The sequence below is a fragment of the Amblyomma americanum genome, chromosome 5 (assembly GCF_052857255.1).
Source record: "Amblyomma americanum isolate KBUSLIRL-KWMA chromosome 5, ASM5285725v1, whole genome shotgun sequence".
Lineage (NCBI taxonomy): Eukaryota > Metazoa > Arthropoda > Arachnida > Ixodida > Ixodidae > Amblyomma > Amblyomma americanum.
In genome coordinates this window covers 193,727,952-193,742,118 of record NC_135501.1, presented here as the reverse complement: position 1 = coordinate 193,742,118, position 14,167 = coordinate 193,727,952, and the positions used below count along the sequence as shown (strand labels likewise).

Below are 14,167 nucleotides of genomic sequence, written 5' to 3'. Positions count from 1 at the left end.
CGAAACCGAAGTGATAGCGCACCTAATTCGCATTTGGCCTGACCACGCTAAATCGACCGCCATTTTTATTTTATTCGATAGACCACTATTACTTATACTTTAGGTATACGTTGATGTTTGTCTGAAGCAAGAACGCATTTATTGCTAAGAAAACTGCGTTTAAAAATGTTCCCGCCACTCGATCAAAACTCGTGACATCTACACTGGGAAGGACTCCGTGATCACAGTTTCGAAATGAAGTACGTTGTAGCCTAGCCTCTGAGATTCATGCCCTAGCCTCTGAGATTCATGCGGTGGTGGCGACACTTGTATTATATTTTGAAGCCTTCTCCTAGGTTAAAAAAGCTCAGTTTTCAGTTAAACTCAGTCGACAAAAACGACAGAATCCTGCCCCAAATACGACAAAATGTTTTCTTCTCTTGTCGTAACGACAGGCTTGCCTGTAGTGTTGTAGTATTTTTCTGATGTTCTATTGCTATGACAACACTACATAAAATTTAGTTACTTCGAGCACATGGCCAAAAGTATTACAAAAACTCTGTAGTGTTGGCAGAAACTTTTCTGTTGTGTTTCTCGGCCGGGAAGTAGCGCCCTAGACGTTATAACGTGGTAATCAATCGATACATGTCAACTTCTGTTTGTACTCATTGTCTCTGTGTCACCTGTGCGCACTGTTTGCGTGCGCTCCCAGACAGTGTGAGAGTAGCTGTTACTGTCTCTAAGGAGATGTCCTCGACTCAGCGTGACAAGCTTCTGGAATGGTCGACGCTGATCGCGGGCGTGCTTCCTTTCGCGCCGCGCCGCCTTTACAAATGTGCGCCGATTTTTATGGCACTTTGTGACGTATTACCTCCAAGTGTGTGCAGAGAGTCCTCTCTTCACTACCATCAAATCATGCGTATAGAACTAGTCTCGAATCCCAGAAAGGGAAGGGCAGCCGTGCAAGTGGGGCTTCTCTGTAGTGCCTAGCGAGTGGCGAAAAACTGCAGCAAACAATAAATTGTTTCTGACTCCAAAAAGCGAAACAGCAGAACTGTGTCAAAAATACGGAAATACGCTTTGTAATCGTGATGACCAATTTTTCTGAAGTTTTGTAGTATTTTGTGCGCTGTAAATTTTTCGTAGTGGTCGAACCTCGTTATAACAAAAGGGTTTATAACGAAATATTCGATACAACGAAGGAGTGATGTTTCTCCTTGGGAGCTTTCCAACACGGGCTATACCGAAGCTACGGCTATAACGAAGTAATCACTGGGACCCTCCAACTTCTTTATAACGAGGTTCAACTGTAATTTTTTGTAGTCTGCAGTTCTGTAGTACTTTTCTCTAGTAACTACACAAAATTCTGTTGTTACCACAAGTCTTCGGTCAAAAGCATTACCAAAAATCTGTTGTGACGGCAGAAACTTTTGTGTCGTGTTTGTCTGAGACAGAATTTGCTATCAATAACCGCGCGGTGAGAAAACGCATGCTGTGCCGCTTACGCCCAGACTTTTCCTGTCCGCAGCACATCGAGGGCCCGTTCTTGTCAGCCGTATCGGAAACCCTGGGTGACCGGTACACGGAAAATATCGAGAACATCTACAAGATCACCATTCGCTTCATCCTCGAGACGCTCGTCGAAGGCTTCGAACTGGCCGAGAAAGAAGCTACGGCGGCGTAGCGGTGCCAACCGTGCAGTTCGCCCCGCGCCGCAAAAACTGCCGTGTACCTGCGAACCAGGCCCACAGATGCGTGGAGTCACTGAGTAACGCAGAGTAGCCTCCGGTCTACGTGCCAGCCTGAGTGGCAGTGCCCTACGCGTTTATCGGAGTACCACGGCCGTCTGAGGTGACCAGCATTAATCTTTAACGTCTTCGTGTCTTTTGAGTGTTGTGTTAAACAGGGGTTTCCGATCGTCACGGTCATTGGGCAAAAGTGTTCGCATCAGCCCTGTCGACCCTAACGTGGTAATGCTTGAAGCCTAATTCTGCCTTTAGACTCGCATATATTCCGCGCACGCAAACCAAGTACGCTGCTTCCCTTGTCTAACGACAGGTCGTCAAGGTTAACGTTTAACTTGCGTGTTCGCTGAAGGAGGCGATGCGTGCATACAGCTCTTCGTGCCGTAGTATTTCGTGCGCCGTCTTTAAACAGCAACAGCCTTACGCGGCTTGAGCCACACACACGCGTACTAGGCCTAGCGCCGAACAAGCGCGGCAAACGGGAATTTCGCTGCTTCTTGTACGGCGAAAATGCGAGCCTGGGCAAGCAGCTTTGGCCAAGGCTTAACAGGCCATAGGAGGCCATCGCACGAGGCCGATGTATTCGCTTCCGGCGTTCAGGGGGCGCAGCCCGTGCCCAGACCCATTTTCTCAGGACGGTCGAAGGTTGTAGAGCAAAATGGCATTCTGCTGACCCTGCGGTGTAACGGGCAGAAGTCGGTGAAGTACTACCGGAAAGACTTGGTCATTTCGTGACGCTCTTGAGCGTACCATTCTTGCTGAAGGAAAAGGATTCCGAGTGCTCCAAGGTCTCGCTTACCGCTAAGAAGCGTACAAGTATAACGATGGCAACCACTGCCGCCTGTTGCATCACCCGCGCCGCCTACCGTGCAATGACTTTGCTATGCTGGTCATGGGACCCTACTCTCTTTTATTCAGTGACTCCGGTAAATTTTTACGCTTCGCTCGCGTATGCGGCCCACTGCGTGACGTCATCGCGCTCTCAGCGATGACGCAAAATCAAGACCACTGTGCCACTGTCTCTTCGCCACAAGTGATCGCTTCGTGGCTGATTCCTGCCGGGAAGTTTTAGGGGAAAGCTTTTTTGCTCTTGTCGTCTTTTTTTTCATTTCGCTCTGCGATTACGCAATCGTGTACTGCTGCATGTGTGTGCGTGTGCGTACGTGTGTCGGTGTGATGTCAGAGGAAGTGACGACCCAGCGCGACGACCCAGCCTTCGTCACAGCCCGCGTCGTCACCTGGCCCTCTCTCCCTCCGCTGTATGACCTCGTCCTTTCCACACACCGGGACCTTACTCTGTGTGGTTCTGTGACGTCATTGTGTGCGCATGTCCAGTGTTTTTCGCGTTGTCTGTTGTGTTGTAAGATCCAGCCAGATGTGAGTTCCGACGCGTTGCGGTAGAATTGGTCGTTCTTTCTACGAGTCAGCCTTGTGTGCCCATACAGCTACCTTCTCTATTTGTCCCCAGTTTGATTCAACACCGCGGCGAGCGAGGTATCAATAGAGGTGCATAGGACCTTAGTTGTTCATTTCGGTTGCAGAAGCACATGCTTGTTAACTGGCAGCTGACACATCAAGCGAGCTCGAACTGAAACTAAGTTAGGATTTGTCTCTTCTTTCCGAGTGTTCGCACAAAACCAAAACACAAAAAAAAGAGTTTTTATGCACCGTATGACAAAAACAAATTGTTACCGCTACCCCTTTTTAGTTTTTTGAATCAAAAGTGGCAAAAACAGACGGCGCATATTTCATAGCTTCTGGACTATATCTTGTACTGACATGATCATTTCCGTGAGCTCCCAGAACCATTGAACGGCATCAGAAGTAACTTTTACACGTTCTGATCTATTACACTGAATTTCGTTACCGTTTCAGTCTTCTGTAATGCAATGCGGTCATACAATATCCGGCTTTTCTAATTTACCTGCCTCACTATAGCTTGCATCTCTATCTTGTCCTCAAAAGTTATTTCTGGCCAAGTCAAGTCAACAATGCCACAGGAAAAAGCGTACGTTACGAGACACCTCTTTAACAAGATGTTGCTGCGAAGTCCGATGAAGACAGTTCAAATCCTTTCTCGTCCCTGAAACGTTGATCTCATACTGCGTGCTGTCAAACGTTCCCGCCAGTCCCTTTCGATGTCAAGTCTGTGGAAGCGAAGGTTCAAAGAAGGAATGCTATTTTAAACTCCAGGGCTACGTAATCCGTACTGCATTGTGCGGCACGCTCACAGCATGGAGGTTTTGCTCAGGCATTTTAGTAATCCATCGGCCTTTCAGCGACACCAACGTTCAGGGCTTGTGGATGTTGAATGAGCTTGCCAGGTATTGGATTCTTCATACTCAGCAACAGTACCTCCTTTTTTCATGCTTATGCATGCTATAACAGCTGTATTCAGAACGTGCTGCCGCTTCAAGTTCACTGCATCAAGAAAATTAAGGTGCAGAGTGAAATGAAAAAAAAATAGAAAGAGAAAGCTGTTCCTTTTTTCTTCTTTCCATCAAGCGAATGAGTGAATTCCGAAAATTGGTTCTGTTCTGGTTGGATTTTTTCACGCTTAGCAAAGTGTGCCTTCATTTGACCTCATTTTATTCAATAGATGTTGATTTGATGCTTATCTTTTTTTTGTGTGGGGGAGGGGGGAGTGAAGCGGAGGAATTATTCTCCGATCCCATACTTTGAGGAATGCCAGGCGCTAGTTACTTTCAGTACTGTTTTTAGTTATTTTTCACAGAAAAAGATTTAATTTACTTTTTCTGTCGATATTGTACTGATGTGCTCGTTATTGGCTCTTAAACTACAGCAGCTGTAACGCGCATGTTCATATCTCGAGTCGCAAGTTAGCGTCACCGCAAAATCACGACTCGCTCTGAGGACGCTATACCATCTGCCGTCTGGTTCTTTCTGGGAAGCGCCTATCGAATGATCCACACCTGTCTAGGTGCCAAAGGGAAATCAGTACAAAGTCATACCTTGGGCAAGCTTACATTTAGGACTTTCTCCAACTGCTTTAGGAAAACAGCAAAGAAAAGGTCCAAGTGCGTTGAGTACTTCGCATCGCTCCCCTATCTAGAGGATTTGCCAGTATTTCAGTTTCTGCGCTTACCCCTTTGTGCATGCTGCCAACAGCACGTTACAGCAGCGGAAGCACGTCGCCAGTAGCAACACACTGCGACCAAGTTTCGACAGAACACTAGAACTGTAGCCTATGTGTGCGAAGCCCGAGAACTTCGCGTTCTGCGCAAAGGGTGCACGGCGTTTTCGAGTGTATCAAAATCAACCTACTTTGCGCGAATAGGCATTCGCGATCTCCTTTTATTTTATACGACCGGCAAGAAGCTTCTCTAACCGACTGACGCTCAACACTGCAAACTGGTCGCAAAGATAACGCCCAACGATAACACACAAGCGTTCCCGGAGATATGTGTTGCTCCAAGATTCACTGGTTAAACAAGGTACCGTATTTATGAAGGACTAGGCCGATCATCCAGAAACATTTTCTCTTAAGCTGGTCAAAATTGTGACATCCCAATAGGCGCTGAAACTCCCTTGAACGTACCATGCATGTCTCATGGACGTCCTGGATGTCCACAGGACGTCTAAGGTAGTTTCAGTGCGCATTGGGATGTGTTTTCATGCAGTATAGTAGCCTTGATGTCCAGTCCACTGGGCAGTTAGTGCAAGATTAAAGGAAGGTATGCGAGATCACTGCTTATCTTTGAGTTCACATTCGCGGCAAATGGTACACACCTTCGCATTCGCGGTTAGAGTCATTGCTCATCAAGATTAACAGCGCCGAATTCCTGCATTTGTTGAATTTGTCTCGGCGCAGGTTTACGCCTTTCAAAAGGTTTATTATGAGGCACGTGCCGCTGAACATTTTGCCGGACTCTCGCACAACAGCTGAGTCCTTGTCCGACAAAAACAAGTGGATCATCCGTGAGATGAAGTCGTTGGGCTGCTTACAGATACTGCCATTAGAGCGTCCGTTTCGAGAGGAAGTCTCAAGGATAAAGAGCGTTGTACTTGCATGTTTTGGCTGGCATCTCACACGAGTGATGAGCGCTGATGTGGCTGCTTAAAAGCTTGGGTGTGTCGTTGTGAAGCAATGGCTGTGTAGTTCGAACTGTGTGAACGATATGTTGTGTGTGCGCCAAACTAACATCATTTACAAACACCGGGAACCCACCTTTGCTTCGCTGCGCGAACTCTTAGTAGAAACGAGCTAGTGTTTCGTGTTACTTAACAAAAAAAAAACGACGACACTGACAAACAGTGAGTTTCCAGTAGGATGTAAAATCCAGATTCCTCGAACCTGGGTTGACTTAATTATTTGTATTTCATTTCTCTGAACCAGGTTTTTCGTTAGCCCTTTCTGCGGAACTTTTACCATCTACAAACGCAATGTCAGAACTTGGTACGACTCCAACAACTTCATGCGTTCCTAGGTGCATGAGTAAGGCCGGCTTGCCTTCATAGTGTCTGTTTAACAGTAGGCTTGGTCGCGAGTTGGTGAATGGTGACCGTCAGATCTGTTGGCTGGCATGTGTTTGCGACAGACTTCTGTATCACTTTGGAAAAAACAACTCTTGCTGTGACCTTGCCTGTTTGCATTTTTTTTAGAAAGTTAGCAGCTAGTAATTATGTTCAGCCATAGGCCATTCTGCTGTGTACACCTGAATCATGTGTCCTTGTGCGCGTTTTTACAAGCGTTAGTCGTTTTATGTTACAAAGTGGCAAAGAGTATAGCAAATATGCGTTTTATTTTCACCGTTCGTGCTACTGACTCATGTTTAACATAATATCGTTTAGTTTTCCTTTATATACTGACAGAGGACGCGCGCGTCATTTTTCAAGCGTGTTGTTGGAGCGTAAGCTAGTCACTTTAAAGCATTTGGGAGTAAATTTTTTTCTTTTTGTCTTTTTCGGCCCTCTTACTTGCCGATACCAGGACTCTGAAAGGAAGCACACTGCAACTTAAGCAGTCTCGCAGAATGCGACGAAAAAATTCACAGCAGGGTGACTTGAAAGTTTCAGGCAGAGTTTAGTTCAGAATTATTGGAAGCCAATAATGCATAATAAATTTCGTGAACGTCGTTGTGCATTTCTAGCGTAAGCCTCAAGAGAAGTCACACTCGTTGTGTCCTTTAAGTAGTCAGATGTTGTGGAGTATACCTGCAAAAACTTATACACTACTGCAGAAGAGAGAAATTTTGTTTGCAAGAAGGCGAGGATACAGGTCGGTCTGAAAAAGCACGAACAAGATTTTAAAGGAAGCGGACTATCATGGAGGCAGATGTCGACTTGAGGCACTCGACACAATTTTTTTTTCGTCTATTACAAAAAGGTTTAGCGACTTTACGTAACCGTTTGCGACGCTTGGAAATGGTCACTGACGATATCTGCAACGTGGCGCCACCTTGCGACTGCATATTGGTGTGCTCACGTTAGCCTAAGCTGGAGACGAAATTAAAGTAGAGCGCGCTTTGTGAAAACGTTGAGCTGTGTTCGCGGTGCACAACAACTGCCATGGTTTCTGTGAACAAGAAACAGCGCTTTCGAAGTCTTGTACTATCGCGCTCAGTATTAGCTGCAACGCACAAGACGTAGTAGCTGACTTCACGAAGATGTGGATGCTGAGCGGTACTGAAAAGTTATGCGCTTAGTTATACCAAGTATCAGGGCGTATTCTTCGGCTTTTGAGCGCCAAACACAGTATGATCGCCACCGGCTTGTTGCAGGTTGTGCTGAGCGCGACTGTATGTAGCGCTTGAGGAGGCAAATGAAGGGTGCCGTCCTGTTAGTGATCCTAACAGAAAAGGTAGGAGGTCCTGGCTTTATCTTACAACACAATAAAGCGCAGCTCCTCATTATGGCTTCAGACGCCGCTTTCCAAGGCGCAACGCCGAGGTACAACAAAATAACAACCGGTAACTCGGCTTCCACAGGCACTGGTCAGAGCAGCAATGCTGCTTCTTGAAAGTGTCAGCTCGATGTTTTTCACACACTGTGTGGGTTGCTGAGTGAAGTGTGCTTGTTTTTAGTTTCTGGCTTTGTTGTTGTTTAGAAAGAAATGAAACCAACGTGTCCTGGTTATCCTCTTCACCTCAAAATTACCCGATCATGACAAAATTTTGCTGTTCGTATATGTTATTGTGCTACCGGTGTGTTTTTGCTAGTTTTGTACTGTATTTTTTGACCGTTTGTGTCCTAACAATGTGTGCTTATGGTTACTGGGTTGCTGGCCACAGTGCTTGTCAAGTGATTTCATCAGCTTCTTTCACGTCATTCGCCGTGTCTGGTGTCTTTCGAGTTACATACGCTTTGTTTTTGAAGCTCAAAGCCATGATACCGTTATATTCCTTAGTCTAGTTTCGTTTCCAATGGGCTTGGCACAAATCTGCCTTGAGCCTATTTTACCAAGGGCACATCTGAAGCGTAGAAATTTTCTCGGAATTTTTTTTTTTCAAGCAACACATTAGAGCCACAAACCACCCCCCTCATTTCTGTTTATTTTCTCTAGCATATAAGACCATGTAAACGGAATGACATGATTTTTCTTTACACGTTTCTCCTTTCCGAGAGTCATATTTCTTTTTTGTTTATATATATGCGTGACACACTTGTCTTCGATGGGGCTTATTCTCCTGCTCGAAACAGCACGAAGTTAGCACACAAAAAAAGTGTTTAATCAGGCTGGAACAAGGATATTTGTTTTGCTCGGAGTATAGCCACAAGCAAATGAACTCTGAAAATTGCGCCCGCACTCCCTCTGGACATGCGAAGCAACTACGCAGTACTCATGATACTCCCAGTCAGTACTGTCGTACAAAGCACTACATGGCTTAGACTAGCAGCTCGATTATCGGTTTCCAAATTGGGACGCCATCAAAATTTGGCGACGCTTGAGTCGCATGGGAAAGTGGAATGTCCACGCAGTACCCAATGGGCACTGAAGTTTCCTTGGATGTCCTACAGACGTCCTGCAGACATCCTGAACGTCCACAGGACGTCCAAGGGAGTTTCAATGTCCAGTAGTTAAAGCCTAGTTTTGGAGCAATGCATGTGCACCTTTGCGTGCGCTCCACGAAAATTGCCTAATGTCTGGGCACGCAGTCTACAGAACTGTTTGCCAAGGCGACGAGAAACGCAAGCAAGCCTTGAAAAGTTTTTCAGTTAACGCGAAAAGCTCGGCTGGCCGGTCTATCTCCGGGGTGGGTCCTGTGATGACGACGCAGTAAGAGCCGGGAAGACCGCCGACTTTACCGGGGCAGGCATTCGGCTGTTTGCCCGGCCATGTGTCTGATGTTAGGAACCTCTGGAAACAAGACCGGACTGAGCCGGCGTGTAACGCGTGGAGCATGAGACGAGGTTTCAAGGCTTCCCTTGCATGATCAGTTCGCGCCGGAGAGATTGGTCGTACGGAGCGCTCCGTATGCATATTATACATTATATTCTCGCTTACCGTATACGTGTACTTTATAGCATCTCGTCCTTCTACACCCGTTATATATATCTCAAGGGAAACTCGTTAGGACCTTGTCAGCGTAGCGTAGGCCTACGTGCCGAACGAACTGCACTGCGGATGCTTGCGTCATGTCCGCCGTCATCGTCTCACGTGAACACACGAACTTCTGAATACTTAAAGTCGACGTTGCCTTAGTTAAGACGGTGACAGTGGAAATAATGAGCGCCAGAGCTCCGCCGGAGTTGGTTCCACCATCGCCTACCGCGCGTGAGTGCATATATATAGCGTGTATTCTCGTATTCAGCGCATAGTGTAGCCTGTAGAAGACAACCCACATATCCCTCGCATATATAACCTGGCACTAATCAGATCGTGCAGGTCGTGCCAACCGACCGGCGTGTGCTACATGGGGCTTGGCTCTACGCCGCACGTTGACAGGGCCTCTCGGCGTCCTGTTTGCATATGTATAGTCGTGTCTTTGTAAGCGTGTGTGCTTGTCTAACATCGGGCATGTTTCAGCGACCAGTCTTTCGAGCTGCGCAGTGATCGTGCAGGGAAGTCTAGCCAACGTGAGTTGGAAGTGAAAAGTTGTGCGCTGTCTGTCGGGTCCTGTGAAACTCCGGGAAAAAGCACCGGCATGTGGCACTGCGATCGCTTGCCTTGAACCCAATGGGCACAAACTGCCTCGGACGTCCTGTGGACGTTTAGGACATCCGTGGGACGTCCAAGAAGGTTTCAATGCCCATTGGGAAGTTAAAGCATAACAGTTTAGGATGAACGGAGATGGTTTGAATACTGCTGGCGTTCACACTCTCTGTGTTGTCATCATTAAAGTATGGCCACTGCTGAGTGAGCTAAAAAAGGGGGGGGGGGGGCGGAAATCATACCGTTTTCTCAGAGTTCTAAGAGAGCAGAGCCAAAAGAGGCGCTTTTGAGAAAGCTGTGCTTTTCTTTTTGTTGCGTTCAGATATAACCTTTGCACAGAAGGCTCTCTGACCGCAGTTGTGTGCTCTTTTTTTCAGATACGTTATTGATTTCGTCCCATCTATTAGTTTACACCGCAGATTGCTCAGTGCACCAACACCCATGGACACACGCACGTTCAGACAGCCATTATCGCATTGCTATCTCGTTATCGACAAAGCGCCACTGTCCACAGGACATGCTACTGCAGTTTTCTATAAAACTAGGCTTGTCTTCGAAGACATCCACTTAAAAATAGCAAAGACCGTACGCAGAGCCGTCCATGTCATCAGATCTTGCAGATTTCTCATCTCCGTTGGTGAGGCAGTAGCACTATGTTTTCTTTGCTGGGCGCAAGTGCATTCTTCAGTGAAAGACTTATTTGAAGCTGGATCGACAAAGGCAGTACGTCTTTCATCTTTCACCTACACTTGACACCAGACGCGGCGAACGCTGAACTGACGCGGTTTGCTGTGCGTGTCCTCATATGCGTGCTGCCACGAAAGAATAGGTGGCGTTTGGAAAGAAACCTAAACGGCATTGTTGTGTGCGCTTGTCGTTGGAGACCGCGTGTCGATATATATATATACATACATATATATTGTGTGAATAATGTTGAGCGCTAATCTAGAGGTATATACCTATACATATTATATATCACATTATATGATGTGGATGGCTGACTATTTTGTTTTGCTATGTAATAAACGGTGAAAGCGAATAGTGTGCTGTCTTGGGCTTCTGTACAAGGCTGCAGACTGTGGCGACACACCAGCATCCGAAAGGCTCCAATGGTGAAAAGATAAGGGGAAAAGCCGTATTACCATAGCTACAGATTTCATTTCAAGGAACCGTAAAAGTTACATGGACACTGAGGACTAACATAAGTTGTCCTGTAACGATGAGGGTCCACCCCCACTGAAAACTGGGCTGTTATATGATAAAAAAACCTAAAAAATGAAATACAGATGGCGCCATCATCGGCCGATTCGCGAGAAATTTCGACGCCAACTTGGTTGCGGATCTCAGAGGCTACGCATACCACCGTTTACTACAAAATGGTGGCAACCCATCTTTTTTGGTAAGATGTGACGATTTCGAATCGACCGGCGGGAAGATTTTTAAAGCCAATTCATTTCGTCGATAAATGCGACTGTTGCTGCCGTACAAACATCAGCATAGCCAGAAAGAGTCAGAGAATCAATTTTTAATAATTCGATTGAGTTCTCCTCAGTGTTACCTGGAGAGAAATCGAAATACTGCGGTCGCTCACCATTTCAGGTAAGTGCAGAAATTCCGGGAAGGGCACACTTGGTATTTGTGTTTTCTAGTGTTTGGCAGAAGACTTGAATTCAGTCGTACGAATACAGCTTTTCTTTTAGGCACACCCGCAAGAAATGCTTTTAAAATTTCCTTTCGATCCTGTTACCAAACATTCACCTCCATTAAAATTAATACGAAAATTATAAATGCACTGTTAAAAGGGTTTATTATCTGGTAGAGTACGGTACTACGGTATAGTATGATATGGATTGGTATGACATGGCATGGCATGGCATGGTATGGTATGGTACGGTATGGTATGGTACATACGGTATGATACTGCTCAGTATGACACGGTGGTATGGCGTGGCATGGTATGGTATGATATAATATGATACGGTATGGTATGGTATGGTATGGTATGGTATGGTATATGAGGCTCACTTTTCCAACACTGCAAGTGGATAATGAGGGTCGCTCTGGTTTATTGCCAACACTTGGGGCTCTTCGACGTGCACTGACATCACACAGCACATGGGCGATTCTGCATTTCGCCTCCTTACCAGTATGGCTGCTTCAGCTGGGGATCCCGTGACCGGCGCTTATTGGAGAGCGTTGTCCTGCAGCTATGATTCCGCAGCAAAAATCACTCCGGTCTCAACTTCAGCCAAGCAAAATACGAAGGTCACAGTTGTCACCACTCCGCGGTTAATGAAACTTTTTCTTTGTAAGGTACTCGCAATGACGGTGGCGTTTTTGTCCCTATAGGTAATTTGATAAACTATATGCCTTAATAGAAAAGAGGCTAAGTGGTTATATACGCCACTCGCGACTTAGAAGCATAGGAAACAAAAAATAATTGGAACGGTTTGGGTCCGCCAACCAATGTAATACAGTGCAAAAGCAAAGTTACCCTCCGAGGTAGGGAGTGCTGTCTCCTCTCTTTGACTTGCTTTTCCCTTTCTTAAACTTTCCCTTTCGGTTTTGGGTGTGGGCCAACTCAATTTTCAAACTTTTGTGGGTAGGCCACCCAGATTTCGGGGATGGACCAAGCCCATTCTGCGGTTGTCCCAGGTGGGTTCCGAATGTGGCTCATCTCAATTTTCAGATTTTCGAGGGTAGGCCACCCAGATTTTGAGGATAGACCAAGCCCATTCTGCGGTTGTCCCACGTGGGTTCCGAAAGTGGGTCAACTCAATTTTCAAATTTCTGAGGGTAGGCCACCCAGATTTTGAGGATGAACCAAGCCCATTTTGGGGTTGTCCCACGTGGGTTCCGAAATTGGGTCAACTCAATTTTTTTAATTTTCCAGGGTGGGCCACCCAGATTTTGGGGATGGGCCGAGCCCATTTCGGGTTGTCCCAGGTGGGTTCCGAATGTGGGTCAACTCAGTTTTCAAATTTTCGAGAGTGGGCCACCCAGATTTTGGGGATGGGCAAAGCCCATGTTGAGACTAGATCAAGCCTGTCTTCTACCCGAGCACACCCAGATTCACCGGCATTCAAATTCGGCCAAGGTCATTCCAGAGGAAAATTTCGGGTGTCTTAACCGTATTTCGAACATGTCTCACGTGCCATGCCATGTGCTGCCATCCTTCTCCTGCAAGAGCAGCCCCCAATTGCGCTTTACTTGGTATATCACACGTCTTCAAATCGACCAAGCTCATTCCAAGGTCGAATTTCGGTGGTGCTAACCATGTTTGGGACATGCCTCATGTGCCATATCATGTGGTGTCATCCTTACCTTGCAGAGCCATCCCCAAAATTGAATTTTGCCTTGTCCATTGCCATGCACCCACAGTCCATTACTGAGTCTGGCTGAGGCTTCATTTTCTTGCGTGAGACAAATTCGAAAATGCTAGGGGTAGACCCTCATGTAAAGCCCTCACCCAAGAGTCCTTGAGGTATCTGAAATAAATAAATAAATAAATAAATAAATAAATAAATAAATAAGTGTTTTCGCACTAAAAAGCAACCATTTATTTGCGTACAGGGCGATAAACCGGTAATGAGGAAAGGAATGGCACAGCAGTCGTCTCATTCAGGGCGAACGCCCGAACCACGCCTGAAGAGGAGGAGGCATGAAGGAGGGAATGAAATAGGACAGAAAGAGTCCCTGTAGTTAGGGGATCTAGATTAATTTCCACCCGCCGGAATTCTTTTAAATGCACTGATGACACCGCATGTCACACTGGCGCCTTTTTGCACGTCGCCTCAATCAAAATGCAGCCAGCGCGGCAGGGATTCGTTCGCCACCGAACGCAATACCCACTCAGTCATCGTAATTGATCAGAAATGGCAAGCAATGTTAAAGCTTTAAACTTTGTTGTATTGCAATCGGACGCATTGGGAACGAACAGTGCGCCCTAACTAGAAACGAGCATGACGTAAGGCACGTAAGCCATATCCTCCGCCGAAGTCCGTTCACCGTAATCTGCCTCCTGCCCCTTCGTTCAATGTAGCAATAACTCTTTTTCGGTCGGCAGACGCCATCTTGCTTCGCAAGGTTTGCTTAGGTCTCTGCATAGTATGGACATGAGCTTCTAAATTGCTACTTCAAGCAAGACTTTTGCGACTGGCAGCCGTATTGGGTGATTTCGTGGCTTTGACAGTAGAAATTATTTCATTTCGTAATTACACTGCGGTGCCGAAAATTGAAATTTCTCCGCGGTGGCTCAGTGGTTATGGTGCTCGGCTGCTGACCCAAAATACGCGGGTTCGATCCCGGCCGCGGCAGTCATTTCGATGGA

The 14,167-nt window shown here is 46.5% G+C and overlaps 1 protein-coding gene across 2 annotated transcripts in view; it reads left to right on the top strand.

The window, feature by feature from the left end:
* Positions 1–8,226, top strand: part of LOC144133292 (neuroglobin-like) — a 215,075-nt gene extending 206,849 nt beyond the window's left edge. Inside the window, exon 6 of one of the 2 annotated variants that reach the window (XM_077666270.1) lies at positions 1,508–8,226. In XM_077666270.1, coding sequence (XP_077522396.1) covers positions 1,508–1,663 — 156 coding nt within the window. In that variant the 3' untranslated portion in view covers positions 1,664–8,226. The remainder of the gene's footprint in view (positions 1–1,507) is intronic. The other variant, XM_077666272.1, reaches the window with a different exon arrangement.
* Positions 8,227–14,167: the final 5,941 nt, after the last annotated feature.